We start from the raw sequence: 25,982 nt of genomic DNA, 5'->3' as shown, positions 1-25,982 counted from the left end.
AAGCCTCTTCCTCTGCAGCAAATGAGTTTCTCTTTGGTAGAATATCTCTGTAACAAACCTTGAACAAGGTGTAACTGTGGTTTGCAGTGTTTGGCTCTGTCCCATCTCCCCCCAGAAGTTCTGCCGTAACACAGTAGTACTGCAGCAACCCAGATCGAGAACCTCACAGAACAGAACGGCTTTCATCTTGTTTACTGACCGTTGAAACATCGGTATACTTTGGATTGTTGCAGGCGTAGGTGCCGATTGTTTGAGATCCATCAGGCCTGAAGATACACAAGAGTGTAATCATACTTGAGTGCCTTTTGAACACATTGATTTTACAGACACTTCCATGCCAGGGATGGAAGAGCGTTAGCAGAGGGTATGCAGGGATTTTGGGTGTGTGTCAAAACTGTGAGGAACCAAAGTGTTACTGATTATGTGCCTCCATAGTTCAACTCGAGGAGTGTATTGAATGAATAAATGTCTAATTCTTACATCGTCGTAATACTTAAGAAAGTTGAGTTATGTAAATGAAAAACTGAGAGTAAGTTTACATTTGACAGGTTTTTTATTTATCTACAAGTCATAGAAGTGCTTTCAGAAAAACTCAAAGAAATCCCTTCTTTTTTTTTTACAAAATGCATACAGATTTACCTCTTCACAAAATCATTGACTTTTCAAATCATTCAAAGTATCATCGATATTCAATTTATTTTTGTGCGATCAGTTAGCATTCTTAATCGTTTACATCTTTGCTTTGGCAGTTTTGAGAAAAAAAAACTTGCCCGTTGCAAATTCACATTTTCAAATTTCTCTACCACCCTGCAGTCAGTCACTCCCTCTCCCTCTCTGTCTGTCTTTTTGTACCCCTCTATCCATCATCCCACATTTCTCCATCATCCATCCATCATCCATTCACCCATCCCTCCATCCCTTCATCCATCCATCAACCTTCCCTCCATCCACATCCATCAGTGGCTGCTCCATCCATCCTTCCCCCCCTAAGCCAGGACCTCAACATCCTAAGTTTGTCCTCAGCCTCAGCCTGCCAACTCTGTCGCGCTATGGTTCTGTAAACAACCAGGTTCCAGGGCTATGGTTACCGGAACCATTGTTTTCACGGCGACGCTCGGCCGAACATCCCCTCTCATTAGTGACACGTTCCCGGACTGACGTTCCCCGGAAGCTGGCTGTTGTGAAAACAAGTCTCATGTCGGGACTCCGTGACAGCCTCTGATGCCTGTCAACACTAACAGGAAGGACGGAAGTTCCGACCCAGTAAGTGTGTGTGTGTGTGTTTGTGCGCATGCGTGTGTTTGTGGCGTTAGTTTGTATGCGTGTGTCTTATGTCCTTCCTTGCATTCGTACCTCCGTGTGTGTGTGTTTGTATGAGTGTATGTGTGTGTTTATGTGTGCGTGTGTGTGTTTCGGGGTGTGTTTCTGAGTGTGTGTGTGCGTGTGTTTCCGAGTATGTATGTATGAGTGGTTTCTGAGTGTGTGTCTGCATGTGCCTCTGTGTGTGTGTCATCATGTGTGTCCTTGTTTGTGTGTGTGTGTGTGTTTCTGAGTGTATTTTTGTGTTTCTAAGTATGTGCCTGCATGTGTGTGTGTGAGTCAACATGTGTGAGTGTGTCGATCCGTAAACAACACCAGTTGGATCAACAGTTGAGCTGGTGTGGGTTGTTGTTGTTGTCCGCCCCCCCCCCCCCTATGACACAGCTGCCCTCCTTATCACAAAGCCTCCAGCCGTCCAATCAATGGGAACGGAAGGGCGGGGACCTCGAGGGTCCCCTTGCTCATTGGCTGACTATCAATCCACTCAACCAGTCGCGTCTCTCCAGATGCCGGGACATCTGTCTCCAGTCTGATGGCCCAGGTCACTCCAGTCGATGGATTGCGCGCGCACACACACACACACACACACACACACACACACACACACACAACCACAGCCAGTAAACAGTTGTCAAAAACAGCATCAGAGTTCCCGGTGAGAGCCATTTTCACCGCCCCCCCCCCCAACCTGCCGGGAACCAGAGATTTGCGCTAACGACGAGGGCCTTACAAGCTGAGGTGGGCCGGCCGGCATTCTGAGTTCCAGGGTAATTCATGACTCTAATTCACCACCCGCCCCCTCCCCCCCAACCCCTACCCACCATATCTTTCACCAAACACAACGCACGCACGCACACTGCCACACACACACACACACACACACACGTCTTTACTCGCAGCCTTTCCGCCCTCCCCTCCATATTCCTCTCATTACCGGCCGTTAATCCAAACCAAATTCCATCAAAGTGGATCCTCTCGCCCCCCCCGTCTCCCCCACCCACCCCCTGTCATAACTCAGCCCCCCCCCAAGAGGACCCTGTCGCCAGCCCACGGCCCACGTCTGATTTACAGATATTGTTTTGCAGTGTGAACAATCGATGCCTCGGCACGTCCGCATGCTGAGAGAATAATTACATCTACCTCCCCCCCCCGCATCTCCATCTCCATCTCCATCCCTCCCCGCCCAAAGTAACAAACAATCCCGAGGGTGGGGCTTTAAAAAAAAATGGGCAACTTTCAGGGAGAATGAAATAATTGAAAGAGCTAATAGCTAATTAGACATATTGAGCGTGGCTGGGCCTCAGCTCAGCCCCAGCGGGGGGGGGGGGGGGGGAGAGATGGTGGTTCCATTAGCCGTTAGTCAGCAGAAGTCAGCGTGTTTACCATGCGTTGGGCTGCAGGGCGTTTTGTCGAACAAGAGATATCAGCTTTCACATCCCGCCCAGAGGTGCCAAGTGGTGGTCCGTGTGGCCACTGACTTTGCATTTTTCTGCTTTCCCTGAAGCCATTGTTCTCGCTCTCCATCTCTCCCTGTCCCTCGCTCTCTCTCTGCACACATCCATGTATGCCTCTCTCTCTCTCTCTCTCTCTCTATCTCTCCCCCTCCCTCCCTCAGCTATCGACCCACCTCTCCATGTCCCCGTCATGCGTCCGTCCGTCCTTCCAGCCATCAGTCGAGCCAACCAGGTCCTTCTCTCCTCCATGTCTTACCCGTTCAACCTCCACCCCTCCTCCTCTCATCCACCTCCATGGTCCACTCCCCTCCACTCTGTTCCTTTATTCATGTCATATCAGTCATAAAAGAAAGTCATTATTTTGGGTCAAACGGCGCTAGTTCTTATTCCCTCCTCCCTCCCTCCTCCAGTTTTCCATCATTTTCCCTCCTCCCTCCCTCCTTCTCTCCTCCTCCTCCCACCCTCCTCCTTCATGTCTCCGTCATTTCTCATCCTCCCTCCCTCTCTCTCTCCTCCCTCCCTCCCTCTCTCCTCTCTACCTCTCTCCTCCCTCCCTCCTTCTCCATTTTTCCATTGTTTTCCCTCATCCCTCTATCCTCCTCCTCTATCACTTCTCCCCTCCTCCCACTATATTCCTCTCCATCATTTTCCCTTCCTCCCTCCCTCCCTCTCTCTCCTCCCTTACCTCCTCCAACTCTCTCCTCCTCCATATCTCCATCATTTCCCCTCCTATCTCCCTCCCTCTCTCCTCCTCCCTCCTCCTCCATCACTCCCCTCCCCCCCCCCCCCTCCATCACTTCCTGCTGAAGCCCAGGTGGACCAGCGTCTGCTTCAGGGCCGTCTCCTCCACGAAGTGTGCGTCCACGGACCCCTGCTCCGCGAAGGGGTTCATGGCTGCAAGACACACACACACACACACACACACACACACGAGCACACACAGAATCAGACAGAAATATGAAAATTCATTCTTCATAAACATTGGATAACGGTTACTGTGTCGACCATAGCAACACATAAACATGAACTCTACACAAACATTTGATTACTTCACTGACCATGAAACCCATTCACACGGAAAACAATCACACAAACCCATTCGTATGTAAGTGTCCATCTATTATACAACAAAGTTTTGATAGTCACAGGCACCCACACACACACACACACATTAAAAACACATAAAGCAGATGCAGTCCATCATTTTCCTGACACTCCAGACAACAGAGAAATGTATTACATTCCAAGAAACATAGCAGTGTAATATAAACACAAGGGAAACACAGTCATGCACGCACACAAACACACACACACACACACACACACACTCGGTACCTCGTTGCTCAACATCAGACAGTATTTGCGTCAGATGGGTAAGAGGTAGAAACTGGGGTTTGAAGCCCATATTTTCCTTCCCTGTGAATTCAAATCCCTGGAGAGGAACAGAGAGAAAGTCAGAAATAAAGAGAAAAGTTGCACTCAAAACTCTCTTTTTATATATTTATATGTGTAAAAAAAAGAATATATATATGGTCAAATAATATCTCCGCGTGGAGAAGAGCATGCTTCATACTTCAACGACTGGATTCGTTCTCCTCTGTGTTTCATAACTGTCACTGGGCTTCATCTCATCGCCATAGAAACAGTTGTTTTATAAAAAGAAACGCTGACCAGGCAATAGTGGGAAAATCACTGCATTGTATCGGTACGACTGTCTGTGTCTGTCTGTCTGTGTACTAGTGTCTGTGAGGTGTGCGTGCACGTTGAATAAGTTTGTGAGGTGTGTGTGTGTGTATAGATGTGTGTGTCTAGTTAAGGTTTGTGTGTGTCTCTTTGAAGTGTGTGTCTGTTCGAGGTATTTGTGTGTGTGTCTGCGTGTGTGTGTCCATTTAAGGTGCGTGTGTGTGTCTGTTTGAAGTGTGTGTCTGTTTGAGGTATACATGTGTGTGTGTGCGTGTATGTGTCTGTTTGAAGTGTGTGTGTCTGAGGTGTATGTGTGTGTGTGTGTATGTGTTGGTATCTGTAAAGTGTGTGTGCACGTTTGTCGTGGAAATATCAATCATAACTAAAATAAACAATCGTATACAAAATATATTAACCTTGTTTATATAATAACTATTCACATTAAAAGGAACTGTATACATTCTCCCTGTATCTTAAGATACCACCCTTCCTCTCTCTAACTGAGAGAAGTTAAGGCAGTTCAGATTTGCATTCCCACTGGAGCCACTGAGCTGATACTGAGGCCAATCGACTGACTTCTTTGTTGTGTAGATTTGTTTAACTGCATTGCAGCCCTGTCTTACAGACTTGCAGACATGTCCACTCCCCCCATAGTCTATTGCATTTTAACTTGACCTCTCCCGCCAATCCTAATTGCTCCAGAATGGTCACTACCACTTACCTTAGTTAACTGTATATTCCCTACCCACAATGCAAACGTTTCCCTATAAAAATCTTTTTCACCCTTTGTCTCCCTGAATGTATCCTTGGTAACTTTGCTGCCTGTACTTTCCCATGATCATGCTCTAATATTCAATCAAATATTTCGCTGGCCGACGTGTCCTAAAAATAAGTTTCTCTTCATCAACGTTGTATACGTTTGTGAGGTGTGTGTGTTTGTTAGTGTCTGCAAAGTGTACTTGCATGTTGTTTACTTATGTGAGGTGTATGCGTGTCTGTCTGTGTGTCTGTGTGTGTGTGTGTGTGTGTGTGTGTGTGTGTGTGTGTGTGTGTGTGTGTGTGTGTGTGTGTGTGTGTGTGTGTGTGTGTGTGTGATATATCTGTCCCCACACCTGTATGAGGCTGAGAGTCCATCATGCGGCCCTCCCTCCTCCTGTTGCCATGATGAACTCCTGCTGGCCTACAGCAGGTGTGTGCGTGTTTGTGCGCGCGTGTGTGTGTGGTGTCTGGTGTGTGTGTGTGGTGTCTGGTGTGTGTGTGTGTGTGTATGTGTGTGTGGTGTCTGGTGTGTGTGTGTGTGGTGTCTGGTGTGTGTGTGGTGTCTGGTGTGTGTGTGTGTGTGTGTGTGGTGTCTGGTGTGTGTGTGTGTGGTGTCTGGTGTGTGTGTGTGTGGTGTCTGGTGTGTGTGGTGTCTGGTGTGTGTGTGGTGTCTGGTGTGTGTGTGTGTGGTGTCTGGTGTGTGTGGTGTCTGGTGTGTGTGTGTGTGGTGTCTGGTGTGTGTGTGGTGTCTGGTGTGTGTGGTGTCTGGTGTGTGTGTGTGGTGTCTGGTGTGTGTGTGTGGTGTGTGTGTGTGTACCTTTTGTTTCTGCACCCTCTCCAGTACGCTCCTCACGTAGTCCCTGGAGATGATGGCTGACGTGACGGGGTGGTCCCACACATGGTGCACCCTCTGGTCTAGGGGCTGACACACACACACACACACACACACACACACACACAATGAGTAATACAGAAACACACACATGGAAGCACACAGTTTCACACACACACAAACACGCGCACACACACACACACACACACAATAAGGATGCACATCACACAAGCACAAGCAGACAATGAATAAGCACCACACACAAAAACATAAACACACACACACTTGCTCACACGCAAGCACACAGTTCCACACACACACACACACACACACAATAAGGACGCAAAAGCGCACACACATACATATCCAAACAATAAATAAGGACCTCACAAAAGCACACACACATACACACACAAACAATAAGCACCCCACACACACACACACACTTACTCACACACCAGCACAACACAAGCATACACAGTTTCACACACACACGCAAACGAACAAATGAACCTCACACAAGCAATTACACATACACACACGCACAGACACCCACCCAGGAGACACAAGTACATTGAAATTGTGTGCATTCTCCCAGTCATTCAGATTCCACTTAACAGTCCACATCATCCCCGAAGCATCCGCCAACATCTGTTGGAATCAATTTAACGCCAACTGGATTCAAAAACAATCTGTGCACACTCGGCCGACGCAGTCTTTGTGTGTGTGTGTGTGTGTGTGTGTGTGTGTGTGTGTGTACATACGTGTGTGTGTGTGTGTGTGTGTGATGGTCCTATCCCACTTCTTTTGGCCGCCTGCCTGAGGCGCAGAATGGTGTTTGTTAAATATATATTTATATACATATATTTTCATTCTTATTCTTATTCTCCAGCGTGACGAGCCGATTGGGCCAGGCAACAGAACAGGCCGGGGGGGCGGGGGCTTGGAGCGCAGCGGGTGTCACTCAAGCTTGCAGGGATACATTAGCATTGCTGCCCGTTTAATTAAATCAACCAACTAACCAATCAACTAATCGACTCAAACCCACTGTCACGGCGTAGTCATGGTTACCGCCAATCTGGGCACACCGCTGGATCCGCAGATCGCCGTTTTATGGGCTTAGCTCCGCCCCAATCGGCGGTCACACACATCGCCGCCGTCGACTCTGCCCCTCGTCACCCCTTAACCACCGCCCCCATCCGCCGGCTCTCCCCCCTTCACCACGGCCGTCGCCAAATCAAAAGAGACTCCCTAAATGAGTTTCACTGAGTACTATCCTAGCAGGTGGGGGAGGGGGGGAGAGAAGGGAGTGAGGGGGGGGGGGCTTAATCAACTTTCCATTCCGTACTTAAACCACGAGCGGGAGGGGGGAGGGCCCCGGAGGCTTCCCGCCATGAGGAGACAACGTTAGCTCGCCGCTCATGCCGCCGCCACCGCTAGGCGTCAACCCCCCGCCCCCCCGTTCATTACCGGCGGTTTGGGACCCGATACCCTGACAGCCCACTGCCTGATTAAAAAGCACGAGGAGTTCAAGTTTACAAATGAGCGTGAGGAAGCGTGGAGCGCGTGATCGGGATTATCGACGGCGCCCACGACGCCCGAATCATTGGACCGGGGGGGGGGGGGGATGTGGTATTGATTTGTGTGTTTTTTCTTCTCCTCTCCTCCACCCACACATCAGTCGCCACAGCAGGTGGAACGAAAACAACATTTCACCTTCGAAAGTTGCCAGGTTATTGTTTTTTAATCCGATAGCGAGTTTGACACCGCATGAATCATTCGATTATTTCTTTAATATCATTATTATCCCCCGAATGAAACCTCAGTCCAGCGGCGCCGTATCGACTTTCTGTGTTTCATATCGCAGGCGATCCATGGCGGGGGGGTGGGGGTGGTAACGGGAGACTCAGTGGCTCAGTGGTCAAAGAGGCCTGCGCACATGCCCTGCTCAAGGGGTGGGGAAGATTGTGCTGTGTACGCCCCCTCGCCACATTCACACACAGGCAAACACACAGACACAGGCACAGAAATACACACGCATACGCAGGCAAACACACACACACACAGGCAAACACACAGACACATGCAAAGACACACAGGCAAACACGCACAGAGACAAACACACAGTCACAGGCAAACACACGCACGCACACAGGCAAAGACACACACACGCACACAGTCAAACACACACACACACACACATAGGCAAACACACACACGCACAGGCAAACACACAGACACATGCAAAGACACACAGGCAAAAACGCACGGAGACAAACACACAGTCACAGGCAAACACACGCACGCACACAGGCAAAGACACACACACGCACACAGTCAAACACACACACACACACACATAGGCAAACACACACACGCACACAGTCAAACACACACACACGCACAGGCAAAGACGCACACGCACACACAGACACAACCCCCTCTCTGTCCTCATTAGTGTCAGGAAGTGGCCCGAGACTTCCTGGTTAAATAGACACTTATTTCACATTATTTATTTCACATTTAGGCGTACTGTGTTCGACAGATGGTAGTCAGATTTTTCATAGAGTGCTTCAGCAAAATGTGTGTGTAGGGGAGTTTGGATGTGGATGTGCGTGTGCGTGTGTGTGTGCCCGTGTGTGTCAAACATCTCTCCTCCTGACAAGCAAACTCATGACATATGTGTGTGTTTGTGTGTGTGGGTGTATGGTTGTGTGTTTGTGCGTGTATGCATAAATGTGTGTGTGTGTGTGAGTGTGTGTGTGTCCGTCGGTCTGTTAGACCTGACCTGACTCGCCACATTCCAACCGGTACAGACACACACGTGCACTGCACTCGCACTCTTTCGTTCACACTCAACGTTACACAAGACACCCAGATGGGTGTGTGTGCGCAAACATCTCGTGCACACATACACGGGCGATTTCGTTATACAAGAGTTTCCGTTCTGACACACACACACACACACACACACACACACACACAGTCTTGTAAGGAGGGGAGAGGGAGGAATAGCCACAGCAGCAGACAGAGGAAACATTTCTGGCAGCATGACGCCACAGGCTGTCACCTCCAGTCACATGCAGCCACCCCTCACAGGTGACACGGTGGGAAGGGAGGGGCCGGGAATGGACCTAGCACCCTGGTCGACCTCTCTCTCTCTCTCTCTCTATTACTCCCTCTCTCTCTCTCTCCATTACTCCCTCTGTCTCTCTTTCCTCCTCTCTCTCTCTCTCTCTATTACTCCCTCTCTCTCTCTCCATTACTCCCTCTCTCCCCTCCTCTCTCTCTCTACCTCCCTATCTCCATCTCCCCTTCTCTACCTCCATCTCTCTCCATCCCTCCTTTCTCCGTTACCTCTCTCTCTCTCTCTGTCTGTCCCTCCCTCTCTCTACCACTGACTCTCTCTCTCTACCCCCCCCCACTCTCTCCCTCTCTCACCTCAGGCAGTCTCTTCAGGATGCTGAACTTTAGTTTCTCGTTGGCTTCACTGTTGTCCAAATCTGAAAATAAAACAAATTAGAAGGAATGAGAGAAATACAGTATAATGAATACATTGGTTTTATGACCCACAAACGATAGCCAGCAAGCCCCACTTCCATTAAGTAGTTTAATGCTCCTTAATTGCAATCACACTTAGAAGGTATATATCTTAAGTCGGTTAAGGAGTGTCTTAATTATTTTAAGTCCATCTATCAGGGTTAAAAATGTCAGCAAAGTGTTTATAATACAAAATAAGCCAATCAAATAGGCCTCAATCTGTCAAAGGAGGTCAAAGGTGAAAGAAGGAACAGGGATAGGGTCAAATAAGGTCTAAATCCAATGGTTGTTACATTTATTATTTTAGTCTTCATCAAATCCCGTGGGCCATGATGATACATTGCTCTCATGACTTCAAAGTCTTTAAAAGATGCTCTGCATGCACACTTTGAAGTTATGAGTCCTTTGATGCTAAGATCACCCAGAAAATAAATCTGTAATGTCCAAAATACTTGTTTGTGTATTTTGTCAGGGAACAGAGAGAGGGGAAACAAATTAATTATATTTGAGTCGTTGAGTCGACACTAATTATTTTGATTCTCATTCCCCCCACGTTAGGATATTAGCATAAAACAAGGAAATGCCCTGTTTGTAATTATAATTATATTTTTTCGGAAAATTATGAAGAATATTATAAGTCATATTTCTTTTTTGTTACTTTATAGTACATATATAAAGTAAGATATTTATTTCATAATATATAGTGGTTCAGTATCAGTTTCCTGCATTAAATCTACTGTTTTTGTGTGTGCTTGCGGGTTTGTGTGTGCATTTAAGTGGCTTGGTGCATGGGTGTGTTTTTAATTCAAATCATCAGAATGGTTTAGGGGATTTATCCCCAACCTGCCCCTGTTCCCATCGCCATGACGATGATGAAGGGTTTCCTGGCAAAGTTTACCCAAAACGTGTTTACATTACCCCTAAAGTCAGGTCAAATGGCACCGCTGGGTTAAATGACCTCATTAAAGTAGAATCCCCCTTCAACCTGCTACTACAGTGTGCCCCCAGCATGGTTGCAATGTTCAATGAGGCGTTTGTTGAAATACCGTCACTCGATTCTCTTGCACAGCACACTATATCTTCTACGGCAGCGGCATTTGTCTCAGAAGGTAGAGCGGGTTGGCTAGTGACCGGAAGGTTGCCGGTTCGATCCCCAGCTACCTCCTAGCTCCGAGTGTTGGGGTGTCCCTGAGCAAGGCACTTCTAACCCGAACTGCTCCTGACGAGCTGGCTGTCGCCTTGCGTGGTTGACGCCACCGTCGGTGTGTGAATGCTGGCACTAATGTAAAGTGCTTTGAGAGGCCACTGGTTAGAAAAGTGAGCCATATAAATGCAGTCCATTTACCATTTATTTTCTAGTTTTCCGCAATTGATAGCAAAATAATCGACCCGCCCACATGCTAATCCTGCTGTGAAGTCTGTGATCAAGTAAGCATAGCAAATTGGGAAGCGGCTCAAACAAATGTATTGTCGAGACACCTGGTGGCTTTCTATTAGAAGCTAATGTCGCCGCTAAAATGAAAAACAATATCCAATGAATTGTCTGTCGCCTTATTAACGGGGCCTAGCCGAGGAGATAACCCGATCCGACAGCCGGGATCGCCGGGATGAATCCCATTTGAATATCTGCTTCTGCTGCGGGATTGAAAACGTGCTGAAGCGCATTTAATTGTTTTTTTGACAACCTTCTTGACGCCTTCGCCCCGTCTGGGGGGTGTTGAATGAGTTTATATCTCCCAGTAGATCTCGGTACTGATTCATACCAGGGGGCACGTGCCTGGCAGGGTTAATGTCATGGGAATGTAAATACAGATTGAACCGTCTTTCACTTTAACGAGTGGTTCGAACGTGCTGTTCGGTTTGAACCAGCGCTGAACGACGTGTCAACGTAGGTCCGCCATTCCCAAACATCGTACGGCTCTTGTTGATGGTTTGTGTGGAAGCCGCTGTTTTGTGCGCACACACAGTTGTCTGACGCTGTAATAATCTAATAATCGGAATAATTGCTGTAGCCCTTCCCAGGAACGGAAATGTTTATTTGAAATATGTGAATTCCAAGAGAGTTTATTTGTGTGTGAGTTTGTGTGAGTTTGTGTGTGTGTGTGTGATTAAGAGTGTGTGTGTGAGAGTAAGAGTTTGTGTTTCGAGTACGAGTGTGTGTGTGTATGAGAGTAAGAGTGTGTGCTTGAGAATAAGAGATTGTGTGTGTGTGTGTGTGTGTGTGAGAGTTAAAGTGTGTGTGTGAGTGAGTAAGAATGTTAGTGAGTAAGTGAGTTAGTTAGTGGATGAGTCAGCTTGAGTGTGTGTGTGTGACTGTGTGTGTGTGTGTGTGTGTGTGTGTGACTGTGTGACTGTGTGACTGTGTGTGTGTGTGTGACTGTGTGACTGTGTGACTGTGTGTGTGTGTGTGTGTGTGACTGTGTGACTGTGTGTGTGTGTGTGTGTGTGTGTGTGTGTGTGTGTGTGTGTGTGTGTGTGTGTACCGGCCATGAGGTGTGTGACCAGGGTCTCCGTGAGCTGCAGCAGGCCGTGGTCCACGTACTGCAGGAGGCTGTGGGGAGGCAGACAGCGCACGGCCAACACCGACAGCACTGTGTTATAGCCTGGAGGGGGGGGGAGGGAGAGAGCGAGAGTGACGTAGACAGACAGACAGACAGACAGACAGACAGACAGACAGACAGACAGACAGAGAGAGAGATTTGGGGTAGATAAAGAGAGTGTATGAGTGCAGATGTGACTGAACGAGGGCTATGCATGATGGGATTGTAGTCTTACATTGGAAATAGAATAGTGTGTGTGTGTGTGTGTGTGTGTGTGTGTGTGTGTGTGTGTGTGTGTGTGTGTGTGTGTGTGTGTGTGTGTGTGTGTGTGTGTGTGTGTGTGTGTGTGTGTGTGTGTGTGTGTGTACCTGGTGGGAGGGGCAGGCAGAGGCCCCTCGTGGCTTCCAGGACCCGACACATGAAGTGGAAGACGGACCACTCTGATGAGCTGCCCTGCTGAGAACTAACACACGCACACGCACACACACACACACACACACACACACAACCACACACACACACACACACACTTAATCCAGTTCAATCTCATTGAACATATTTCTTAGGTCCCACGAAAGGTACATATGGTGACCAAATCCGGCATAATTTAACTCTCAAACATGCACACAAAAAGAAACACACAAACACACACTCCATCTAGTATAATCTAATTTAATATATTTCATAGATGTATATATAGTAGGGAACACATCAGGCATGATTTAACACACAAACACGCATGTACACACACACACACACACACACTGAGAGAGAAGCTTTGTAACTCACAGGCACAGAACTCGTGGGCCCAGACTGTATTTCAGCCACACGTAATCCAGCATGTGTCTGATGAGCTCCAGCTAAACACAATAACGCACATGAACGAACATTTGCATTAACCATACATTAACACACACACATACACAGAGAGAGAGGGTCTATACATCAACTCCAACGGCCAGTCCCTCGGTACTGCCTTCCTTGTGAAACGTGAAAAGGCAATTTAAACTCTCTGAAAAGAAGAAAATAATTAAATAACAACATAATACTTTGCCGTAATTACATGTAAAATCGTATTTGCTAAAAAGTTTTCCCTTCCGTTATGTGGGATAACTAACTAGTTTTCTCTTCCGAGCCGGCTTCGGCGGAGCTAAAATGTGCTGTTCGGGATTTGAGCGTGTGGTGGTCTCCTGGGAGCTGTAGTCTTTTTATTCCGATGTGAACTACAGCGGTTCTCAGGACTTCTGGCGGTTCTCTGGAGGATTCCGTAACACAGAAAACACTTTTCACTTTTCTCTTCTCCTCCCTCTCCGAATTCCTATTCCTGTCAGATGACGCAGTTATATGTGCAGGTCACACAAACACGAGTGCACAAAACGCACACACGAGCGCACAAAGCACAAACACGAGTACGCAAAACACACACGAGCGCACAAAACACACGCACACACAGACACACGTGACCGTACACAACACAAACACACACACACAAGCACGCAAACACACACACACACACACACACAAGGAAGTCACATAACTACCACTGACAGATTGGTAATGATATTGTCCACTCCAGTGAGGCACCATGCTGTGGAGTGTCACGCACACACAAACACACACACACACACACACACACACACACACACAGACACACACACGCACATTCTAACCCTCTCATCTCCTCTGAGCATCGGAAACAACAACAGGATGAGCACCTACCAGAGGATATCCTCCATTATATCATCCTCCCAGCTCTCTCTCTCTCTCTCGCTCTCTCTCTCGCTCTCTCGTTACCCTAAGGGCGGGAATCTTAATTATCTTAGGTTATGCAACACGTCACCCTTAAAAGATTAAAAAATTATGCTTCCCTCTCACCCCCTCCACCTCCCCTGGCTTAAAATATACGCTGTTAAAAATACGTGCGCCTGATTCGTTTTTTGCGGTTTTACTTCGCTTCGCTTCGTTTATTCGTCTTCAAGCGACATGTTTTGAGTCTCACAAACGTTGATGTGTAATCCCAACACAATAAGGGTTCCTATCCCGGCTGGGACATCTTATTAACCGGCAGTGTCGCTTCTGGGAATTCTGCTAATCGTATACTAATCGACCGGGAACACTGCCTGTCCTCTGGGGGGGGGGGGGGGGGGGGGGGGAGGCAGTGAACCGTGTGTGTGATGATCACACACTCATTATGAAAAAAAACTGCATTTTCTGGCAACAACGTCAAACGGCTTGGTATTCAACACACACAAACGCACACATGCCCCCCAAACAACACGGATCATGTACCCCTACAGACCTACATCACACACACACACACACACATCTATTCACTGATTACACTGTGTTTTGTTCCAATAACTGTGCCGTTGGCCGATTGCTCGATATGTATTCCAGGTGAGTACATCTGACTGCATCAGAAGCCACTTCAATCACGTCAAGAGGGATCGAGACATTTCGCGATACCGGACGTCTTTGCTCGAAAGCGATGACTTTCCAATGGTCGCAAACTTTGGAGAACAACTCCTTCTGCAAAATAATGAGATGGAAGACCACAGGGAATCAAACAGTGAACATTTCAGTCTCTTGTTCGTTTTATGAACATCATTTCCGTCATGTTTGGGGAAAAATTAATAACAACTCAGCATGTTTCCAGGGGTCGGCTTAGCTCAGGAGGTAGAGCAGTTGCCTTGTAACCGAAAGGTCGCTAGTTCGATCCCCAGCTACTCCTAGCTTATTGTTGATGTGTCCCTGAGCAAGACACTTAACCCTAACTGCTCCTGACGAGCTGGCTGTCACCTTGCATGGTTGACTCTGCCGTCGGTGTGTCAATGTGTATATTAACTGATGTAAGTCGCTTTGGATAAAAGCGTCTGCTAAATGCCCTAATTGTAATTATTTCCATTTAGGGCATTTAGCAGAAGCTTTTATCCAAAGTGACTTCCAAGAAGTACATCTGTCAGAAGAAATAGAAGGTACAGTAAGGATGTTCATAGAAACAACTGCCAAGCACTTACAATCGCTAGTTCAAACAATTCCAATTCATACAACAAGCATAGCTAGGATAAGATGCTACAAAATGCCAAGCATGTTGTTTTTAAGAACCAGGATGTACCACATACACTAAGTGCCTACATAAAGTGCCAGGACGTACATACATACAATAAGTGTGTACATTAACTGCCAAACACAAGTACAAATGTACTTTCAAATGTACTTTCCCCAAATTTATGTTGTTTTATTTCATGGAACTCTCCTGGTTCTCACCCGTACCCTCCCCCTTGTGTACCCCCGACAATTCATCTCTCAAGCGAAATAGAATGTTACAAATAAAAAGTGTGGCCTTTTCAGGAACCCATTTGCAGTCCTGCAACATCCTCAATACAAAGGGGACCTCCAGACCATCCAGTCTCCCCGCTATGCTCCAGCCCCTAACCTTGAGCCGACCGGGAGCTGGCGTGTTGATGTACAACGTCTGTACGCCCGGAGCTGTACTCTGCAGTGTGGAGAGCAGGAATATTAAACACCTACTTAGCCCTATGCCCACTGTGGCTGTCGGACATGAGGATGCCAAGCAGAGGGGTGCCAGGTCTGGCGATGCAGAGAGGAAAGGGGTAAGATGTTTGAAATGGATCGTCTCTTTCTCCCTGGGCTTACGTAATGCACTCGTGTTTGAGCTGGTTGCGTTTTGAAGATCGATTTTACTTGAAGACAACATGAGCCCTTCTCAAAAGTTCTGTTGCAGACCTCGAACTGACACCGTCCTGTGTTTTCTTATGGTTTAGTTCTCTATGTAGAGCGTTTCGGCTCAAAATATATGGACTCTTTAGTCATTGACCAGATGCTTGACCACGGTGACTTACAAACAACGCTAGTTTTATTAGGACAGGTCATTTAGGATTAGGTTAGGGGTTCAGAGTCAGAACCTTTCAAACGCATGCACGCACACACACACTTGTGCGCGCACGCACGCACACGCACACACACACATACACCTTAAAACACTGGAATTTCCACGACTGAGCCACGACTGCTACTGCATGTTTGTTGTGTATTTGACTAAGTAAAGAACTTGAACTTGAACACACACACACACACACACACACACACACACACACACACACACACACACACACTCAGACACACCACACTGACCAGTTTGGCTACATAGTTGACCACCAGCGAGTCGATCCTCTTCTTCCCCAGGCCAGGAAGGAGTCTGGTCAGATGTTCCCGAAGTTTGTCAACCATCTTAGAAACAATACACAGTGTGTGAGTGTGTGTGCGGGTGTCTGTGGGTTTGTTTTGCAGGTGATTATGAAGTGTTTCACATTGCTGATCTCCTGCTGAACAGCTGTTTAGCAGGTCAAATACAAAGGTTGTCTGGTACAATTAACCACACACACACACACACACACACACACATTTTAATGAAACATAGCAAAAACTGAGAAAGGGAAATATAACCTCATACACACAGACCTTTGCACAGTTTGAAACCAAATATAAAAATGTGCACAGGTATGTGTATACCCTCACGCGAATGCATCTATGCGTATATGTGTGTGTGTGTGTGTGTGTGTGTGTGTGTGTGTGTGTGTGTGTGTGTGTGTGTGTGTGTGTGTGTGTTTTAAGAACTTGGGCATGTACTCTCTCCCTACGAGGTCAAATTGGGTGCAGCTCGGCTTTTCCCTCAACGACCAGGTCCCGATTTAGATAACGTGCGTGACTGCGTGAGGACGATGGCACGGAGGGGGAGGAGGGGGAGAGAAGGACAGGGGAGAAGGGGGGAGAGGAGCATCGAGGGGATAAGAGAGAAAGGAAAATAAACAAGAAAGACGCGAGGGAAGAAAGGAGGGAGGAGGATGGGAGAATAGTGAGTAGAGGAGAGGGAAAAGGAGAAAACAGAGGAGACGAGAAGGACAAGCGGAGAAAAGGATGAGAGGAGAGGAGAGAAGAGAAGAGAAGGGAAGGGAGAGAATATGGGAGTGAGACAAGGAAGAGGAGAGCAGGAGGGATTGACAGGAGCGGATCAGTGAGGTGGAGCGAGGAGAGAGGAGAAGCAGGGGAGGAAAAGGGGGAACGTAATTAGGGAGAAATGATGTAAAGGTAGAGGGCAGAAGATAAAGATGGAAGAGAAGAAGAGGAGAGGAAGAAGACGATGGGAGGGGAGGATAAGGAGGAGGAGAGGAGGAAAGAGGAGAGGAGGAGAACAGAGGAAGACGATGGGGAGGAGGAGGGAAGGAAAGGAGGGATTGGAGGAGAGGAGGTGAAGAGGAGGAGGAGGGAAAGAGAGGCGGCTAAATATATAAATGAATCAACTAAAGTCTGCTGCCTGAGGGTCGCGGGCGGAGACGTCCTGCTGGGGAACGACAGCGAACAAAGACACCAAAGGAGGAGGAAGAGAGCGGTAATACGGAGGAGGGGGAGAGGGGAGGGGGAGAGGTGGAGGAGGAAGGGGAGGGGGAGAGGCAGAGAGGGGAGAGGAGAGGGGGAGGATGGATGGGGGGAGAGGGGAGGGGGAGAGGTGGGGGGGAGGGTGGAGGAGGAAGAGAGAGCGGTAATAGGGTGGAGGAGGAGAGGGGGAGGGTTGAGAAGGAGAGGTGGAGGAGGAGGAGAGGTGGGGAGAGATGGGAGGGTCAAACGACATGACATAAGAGAGAATAAAAGAGCGAGAGGAACAGACGGAGGGAAAGGGGGCGGGGGAAGGAAACAAATGAAGGAGGGCGGGAGACGGGAGAGAGGTTACGGAGAGGTGGGAGAGCGGCGGGGGGGCGGGAGGTAAGGGGGGAAGAAGAAACTGAATAACGAGCAGAGGGAGAAGAGACAGAGGTATGGAGCAGCTGGGATATTATGAAGGGGGAGAGAGAGAGGGGGGGAGGGGGAGGGGAGATGGATAGGATGAGAGAAGTCAACAAACAGAGAGACAGATAAGATGAGAAAGGGTGAGAGAACTCTACAGAGAGGGAGAGAGAGAGTTAGATAGAGGGAAGGGAGAGATGAGAAAGAGATAGAGAATGAGAGAGAGGGAGAGAGAGAGATGAGTGGAGAGATATTGGATGTGAGGGTGAGAGCAATCAACAGAGGGAGAGATAGAGGGGAGGGAGGGAGGGAGAGATGAGGGGAGAGAGATAGGATGAGAGATGGCGAGGGAAATAGGTAGAACGATAGAGAGATAGACTATACAAACAGGAGGACAACGGAGACGGAAAGAGCGAAAGAAGAGCAAGAACGAGCAGGAAGATATGCAGGGAAAACCAGAAACAGAAACAGGAGGACGGAGAGGAGGAGGAGGAAGAGGAAGAGGGACTCACTAAGAATAGCCCAAATGATTTCTCGCTCACATCTGAGTGAGTTCCATTATAGCGTTTGGGCCGCGCCGCTACAGCGGCACGCTACACAACACCCAGAGAATCACCGGCGAGCACCGCAGGACATAAACACACCGGGCCCCTTTCATCTCGCTCGGACGGGGGCCGTTACGCTAACGTGTGCTGCGAGGCTGAAAACTGAAATAATAACAATAATAAGGAAGAGCTGCGGTCGACTCACCGTCGGTCACGGGCTCAGCGGTGCAACTCACTCTGTGAGCGGCCGGGCCAATAAAGACACACACAGCGCCCTGCTGGGCTGAACTGGTGTGTGTCTGTGTTTACTTTGATTGAGATATGTAGGTGAATGTTAAAGTAGGAGTGTGCGTGTGTGTGTGTGTGTGTGTGTGTGTGTGTGTGTGTGTGTGTGTGTGTGTGTGTGTGTGTGTGTGTGTGTGTGTGTGTGTGTGTGTGTGTGTGTGTGTGTGTCTCACCAGTCCTATGAGGGCTCTCTGCTGTGGATCTTCTTCTTGGAACAGAGGAACAGTCTTCCTATCTGGATCGCGCACGCACACACACACACACGCAGACGCACACACACGCAGACGCACATACACACACGTACGGAGAAAGACACACACCCACAAACACACTTGTTCAAAGATGCTTACTGCTGGACTGGATGTTGGGGCTGGGAACTGATAAACATTTAATCTGATTAACATTTCATCTAAACACCCCAGGATCGCTGCCTAGTGCTGGCCATGTCCACTGGATCGAGTCCCAGCTCAAAACAAAAACCACCAACTCCCTACAACTCACAATAACAATGATACCTGACTCGGAAAAAGTAAGCGGAAAAGTTTGTGGTAATGAAACAAAACCACAAAGAGAAGAAAAAAAGGGAAAAGAGATTAAATTCCTCCCTCATCAGTTGGGTTTTATAGCGAGTCGTCTTGTAGCTTTATAAGCCATAAAATTGAACTCCACTTTACTTTGTCTTTTACAATTGAAATAAGCCAATTCCATTAGCATATGCATGCTAATGATCTCCATTTAGCATGTGTCTCCGGCTTGCTAGCTAATGCGCTCTCCTTCTCCGAAGTACACTTTGCACCGAGGCCCTTGGTAAACCCTGATCTCAAAAACATCCTTTGATGAAAATAACCACTCGGAGATATCTAGATGAATTATCTTTTTTTTCATTTTTCATTTTTCATATGCTAATGGTTTCACAGAAGTGTTTAAATCCGAGCGGGAGCACGAATGTTGGGGTCACGTTGCTGAATGGCACTTCAGCTGTTTGCCACCTACGGTGAAAAGCAGACTTTTTGGGAAACAGGCGGATGTTCACTTAGCATCAAACACGAGCGCACTCAAGTCTCACCGAATGGACAGAAATACATCGGCGACGTTCACATATACAAAGTAACTGTGGAGGACCAACTGATTACACAATCAATCTGAAGTTTGTAGAGGGTTTTATACGGGAGCCAGGGAACAAGGTAGCGACTGTGTGTGTGTGTGTGTGTGTGTGTGTGTGTGTGTGTGTTATGTGCAGAGGTAAGTGAGGTGAGGGAAGGTCCTAACAATCACCAGCTGAACTTCAGTCAGGCAGAAGAGAGAGAGCGAGGGAGAGAGAGATAGTTAGGAGGAAATGAGAGAAAGAGGTATGTTTGTCCCATTGTTATCCAACCTCTCTCTCTCTTTCTCGCTCCCTCTCTCGTTTTGTGATGAATTACCGGTCTGGTTCTGTTCTGCAGGAGTTCTTCAGTGGGTTGGAGGAATGTGACCCTGGGAGGAAGAAACGCGTGCACACTCTTGCGCACGTGTCCCACACACATTGGGGCAAACGTGGGTGCACTCTCAGCTTCTATTTAAGATGATGGGTTTCCTATTCATCTACGTGTACCTGTGTGTGTATGTACAGTATGTGCTGTGAGTGCGTGTGCGTGCATGTGTACTCCCGTGTGAAATCATGTACACCTGTGTGTGTGTATTTACAGTGTGTGTGTGTATCTACATTAGATTTGTGTGTGTGTGTGTGTGTCTACAGTATTTGTGTGTTCGTGTGCGTGCATGTGTACTCCCATGTGAAACCTTGTACGTCTGTGTGTGTGTATGTGCGTGCGTGCGTGCTTGCATGTCTACGATATTTGTGTGTTAGTGTGCGTGCATGTGTACTCCCATGTGAAACCTTGTACATCTGTGTGTGTGTGTGTGTGTCTACAGTATCTGTGTGTGTGTGTGTGTGTGTGTGTGTGTGTGTGTGTGTGTGTCTACAATGTGTGCGTGCGTGCGTGATCTCACCGAGGCTCCATGTATCCACCATTGACAGAACTCTAAGAAGAAAGAGCACAACAGACGTTTGACTCTGAAAACAGCTTGAACACAGACTGTGTTCTTGTTCCAAGTTCTACAACAGAGTCCAGTCCAAAAGGATCTAATCAAGAGAGACAGCAGGCTTGTAAGTGGATGGACTCAAAGAAAAGGCATGCATATGATAACTGAACAGGCTAGCCAAGTTAGCTTGAGGCTAAGCCAAGCTGCCTTATCCTACTGGGATACAGAGGGACAGAGAGAGAGAGAGAGAGAGAGAGAGAGAGAGAGAGAAAGTGAGAGACAGACAGAGACAACAGAGAGAAAGAGAGACAGAGAGAGAGCATATAAAGGGAACAGCGGCAGGAGTTAAGACCTACTTCTTTGCGTTCTCCTCCAGATGTTTCGATTGACTGGGTGTTTTCCCCCCATCTGCCCTCTGAAACAGAAAAACAACATAAACACAACAGCAGCGACAGAGCGAAAACATGCTCAAAGTGTAAATGGAGAAAACACCAGCTGCATGACTTAAGATGTCAGTAAAACGACACGAGGAATAGGAAACCTGACAAAAACATAACAACCGCAAAGTGTCCACAAACACCTGCTATCAGACGCCATGAAAGCAACACTACACTATCAAGGCGCCTAAGTATAGCCATGCTAATTGCAAACATATGTCTAACAACACGTAATACCACTCGACAGGCTATTATCGAACCCTATCAGCAAAGCTAAGCAAAGCTACCCAACACTACCACCATGCAATCAAATGCTATCAAAGAAGGCTATGGGGGTACCATTGTTCAGACTTCCTGAGAAACGCTATCTAAGGAAGCAATGCTATCAGAGACAGCAATTATATCGAAGAAAGCTATCAAACGCTAACAAAGTGAGATGCTACCCATCCCCGAGCTACATATGGTCGCCATAAACTCAAATAACTGACTTTCCGGCTCATATCATCCAAAATAAATGCAGTTTACTCCTCAGTTCCAAATCGAATCAGCATCCCTTCCTGCACGGCTGATTCCTTTGGCAGCACATGCACGTAATCCATATGAATGTAGTTTATACGATGATATCAAGTGTCCTCAATTCCCTCACAAATGCAGTCGGCACGCAGAGCTATTTAAAGCATGTATGGCTTCAGGCCAGAGCATGCATCTGCCCTCAGATAGCCCCGGTAGGGCTGTGTGGGTGTCAGCCCCTGCCTGGCCTACAGAGGGCGCCCACACGCACACACACACACACACACACACACACACACACACACACACACACACACACACACACACACACACACACAGACACACATCCTGTAGGCCTGTGGCTGTCAGCCCCTGCCTGGCCTACAGAGGGCGCACACACACACACACACACACACACACAGACACACACACACAGACACACACACACACCCTGTAGGCCGGTGTGTGGGTGTCAGCCCCTGCCTGGCCTATAGAGGGCACACACACACACACACACACACACACAGACACACACACACCCACCCTGTAGGCCGGTGTGTGGGTGTCAGCCCCTACCTGTCCCCCAGAGGTCGCCGGCGTGGGTAACACACCCACACACACACACACACACACACACCCACCCACAGAGGTAACAGTACGTCAGGGCTGCAGACAGACGCTTGATGCTCTTCATGCTGATGCTTTTATCTCTTTATTAATCCCACACGTTGAATTCTGAACATTCTCAGCTTCATTTACAATGAACAAGTGGATGGAAGCGGGTTTGGATGACGCAGTTTTGCAAACCCGCTTTGTCGTCGTCAACGCAAAACACACGCACGATGCACGATGCAAGCACGCACACACGCGCAGTACGTGTGCGTGCGCAAGCACACGCACGCACACACACACACACACAGTGCGTGCGCACACACACACAGTACGCGCGCACACACACAACACGCAGTACTTTCACCACACACACACACAACACGCAGTACGCGCACACACACACACACACACACACACACACAGTACGCGCACAGGTAAACACCCCCCCCCCCCCACCCACCAGCCGGTCCCAGGGGTCCTTCAGCAGCGAGGCGCGGTAGCGGGGATGGGGCGCGGCCTCCAGGTGCTTCATCTTCTCCGCGTTCCACTGGAGAGACAACCAGAAGCCCTGCAGCCCCCGGGCCTGGTGGCGCGCACACACACACACACACACACACACACACACACACACACAATGAGACTCATGCACTCACTCACACACACACACACACACACACACACACAATGAGACTCATGCACTCACTCACACACACACACACACACACACACAATGAGACTCATGCACTCACTCACACACACACACACACACACACAATGAGACTCATGCACTCACTCACACACACACACACACACACACAATGAGACTCATGCACTCACTCACACACACACACACACACACAATGAGACTCATGCACTGACTCACACACACACACACACAATGAGACACATGCACTCACACACAATGAGACACACGCACTCACACACACACACACACACACACACACACAATGAGACACACACACACACAATGAGACACCCACACACACAATGAGACACACAAACACACACACACAATGAGACACGCACACACATAATGAGACACACACACACAATGAGACAGACACACATGAGACACACACACACACACAATGAGACACACACACACACACAATGAGACACACACACACAATGCGACACATACAAACACACATACACACACAATGAGACACACACGCACACACACAATGAGACACACACACGCACAATGAAACACAGATAGACACAATGAAACACACACACAATGAAACACAGATAGACAATGACACACACACACACGCATAAATGTATGTGCATCCCTTGAACATAAATTCGAACACACACACACACACACAACGACACAAACACACTCACACTCAGATACCCCATATGCACACACACATTAACACAAGGACACATTACATTACCTGTAATAAGAGCCACCAATCAGAATATGGAAAATAAAAGAGTTCCCAGCATTAACCAATCAGAGCTATGGCTCACCTTCCCTTTGAACACGGGGTCCGTGTACATTTCAGACGTACAGGAAACACCAGGGACCTCCAGCAGTGCTGCTGCCACTTCCTGAGTCACACACACACACAAACACGTTTGGACACACATATGCTCCCACACACACATACACATACACCCACACACGCGCACACAGAATAATTTACACGCACACAAACAAATACACACACAAATACAGATAAACCTGTGCAGTCACACAAACACGTGTACACACACACAAACATTTACAGTCTGCTTTTACATTTCTACTACTCATAGGGTATTTATAGACCTGTTTATTTAGTATGGGGCGATTTTTGCATATTATTCAAAACAAGTATCTCTTCAACTCTTATTACTGTCCTGTACTGCTGCTTTGACACCCACATTTCCCCAGTGGGAATGATGCATCATCTTCTCTCTCACACACACACACACACACACACACACACAGCAGTCTCTAATGGAATTGGACAGATTATTGATCCTCTCTGGGATCGGCCTGCTGTTGGTGTCCAGCCAGGTAAGACCGGTGGGTCGGTGACACCAAGGGCAGAGAGGGAGATGGACAACGTCCGGCAACACAACTCTGCTTAAGTAAACCGGACCATAATGTTCCAGACAAACGTCTCAAAAGAAATACTCAAATATATTGGATTCGATCCGTGTGGTTTAAAAAAAATGAAAGGCTTTATCACAGGATATTCGCGATTTACCCCCTTGATCGAGTCGGTAAACAAAGTCCATGACCTTATGCTGACCTAGTACTACATCAGAGATCGGAAGAACAAGGTATTGCTTTTTCGTGTTCGGGTTTCGGGTTCCCGAATTGGGAGAGAAAAATATTGTTTTTGTCAGGGTGGGCGTGTGCTTTTAGTCACAGTGCTTAGAGTGGGCGGTACCAACGGTGAATAAATAACAACGTTCGCCTCATTAACCTTCCTAGGTTGAATCGCATCATTAAACCACTTAAACACACCGACAACTTCCAAGAAACATATCTTAACTTTATGTACAGTATATCCATCCCTCCATCTCACTTTCCCGCCACAAGTGTGACATCATCTGCAAACAATCTATTAATGCCAAGTCACATTTCATGTTTCAGTTTGAGTAAACATGCAAATAGGTATTTTTTAGTACCATCTATTCATTGAGCTTTTATCCAAAGTGAATTCAGATACGTGTTACTGACTGTGTACATCAGGGATCAAACCCAGTAGCTTTGGGCCACTACTCTATATAATAGTCAAGTATGTTTCAATTTGACTTTATTTGTTTGTCAGTGAATTGTGTCTAGACTGTCGACATGACAGGAGTTATTACTTTGCAGTATTGTGGAGAAAACTAATAAAGGAAATGTATTTACAAATGGAAGGCACTACAACAGTGTGTACACATTGTGTGTGTTTGTGTGTGTGTGTGTGTGTGTGTGTGTGTGTGTGTGAGTTACCTTCTTGTCGGAAACAGACGAGTAGGGCAAGACTTTGTCGAGACAGAGAAACTTCCCATAGCTGATCCTGTACAAAGAGGCTGGGAGAGAGAGAGAGAGGTAGAGAGAGAGGAAAGAGAGACGAAAGAGAGAGAGAGGTAGAGAGGTAAAGAGTTAGAGGTGGAGAGTTAGAGGTAGAGGTAGCGGTAGAGAGAGAGAGAGAGAGAGAGAGAGAGGAAAGTGAGACGAGAGAGAGAGAGAGAGTCAAATCAGAACAAGAATAAATAGACAAATGATGCAGGGGGAAATAATCAGTGGCCAGAGTAGTGCTTTTAATCACATTCCTGTAAAAAAACGGATAATATTAAATTCACATCTATACTACAATTAATCTCAGGGCCGACGTGGGTTCTGCGAGCAGTAAATCACGGGTTGTTCCAGAAGCTGGCCGTTCGTGTCTAGTGTCAACAGCTCACCTAGAATGAACTCCTGGATCTGATCGAAGGACACGAACGCCATCGTGTTGTCACACAGCCAATCGATGATCTGGAAGCAGCACACACACACACACACACACACACACAGGTGGACACGCACAAACATAGACGTACGCAAAAACATACACATACACACATATACACACACACACGCACGATAGTTGACAAACTATTTACTTAAAATTGCCCAAAAGTTACAGTTG

At 47.6% G+C, this 25,982-nt stretch overlaps 1 protein-coding gene across 1 annotated transcript in view; it reads right to left on the bottom strand.

Moving 5' to 3' along the window:
- Positions 1-3,561: 3,561 nt before the first annotated feature.
- Positions 3,562-25,982, bottom strand: part of gsap (gamma-secretase activating protein) — a 36,164-nt gene continuing 13,743 nt past the window's right edge. The window contains exons 18-32 of the mRNA XM_079755387.1: positions 25,759-25,828; positions 25,304-25,383; positions 23,842-23,922; positions 22,802-22,924; positions 21,139-21,197; positions 20,750-20,781; positions 18,934-18,995; positions 16,284-16,379; positions 12,918-12,988; positions 12,497-12,591; positions 12,072-12,191; positions 9,490-9,551; positions 6,034-6,138; positions 4,110-4,206; positions 3,562-3,668 (exon numbers count right to left, since the gene is read on the bottom strand). Coding sequence (XP_079611513.1) covers positions 3,568-3,668; positions 4,110-4,206; positions 6,034-6,138; positions 9,490-9,551; positions 12,072-12,191; positions 12,497-12,591; positions 12,918-12,988; positions 16,284-16,379; positions 18,934-18,995; positions 20,750-20,781; positions 21,139-21,197; positions 22,802-22,924; positions 23,842-23,922; positions 25,304-25,383; positions 25,759-25,828 — 1,254 coding nt within the window. The 3' untranslated portion in view covers positions 3,562-3,567. The remainder of the gene's footprint in view (positions 3,669-4,109; positions 4,207-6,033; positions 6,139-9,489; positions 9,552-12,071; positions 12,192-12,496; positions 12,592-12,917; positions 12,989-16,283; positions 16,380-18,933; positions 18,996-20,749; positions 20,782-21,138; positions 21,198-22,801; positions 22,925-23,841; positions 23,923-25,303; positions 25,384-25,758; positions 25,829-25,982) is intronic.

The sequence above is a fragment of the Pollachius pollachius genome (genome assembly GCF_949987615.1).
Source record: "Pollachius pollachius genome assembly, chromosome: 18".
Classification (NCBI taxonomy): domain Eukaryota; kingdom Metazoa; phylum Chordata; class Actinopteri; order Gadiformes; family Gadidae; genus Pollachius; species Pollachius pollachius.
This window is presented reverse-complemented; position numbering and strand designations above follow the sequence as displayed.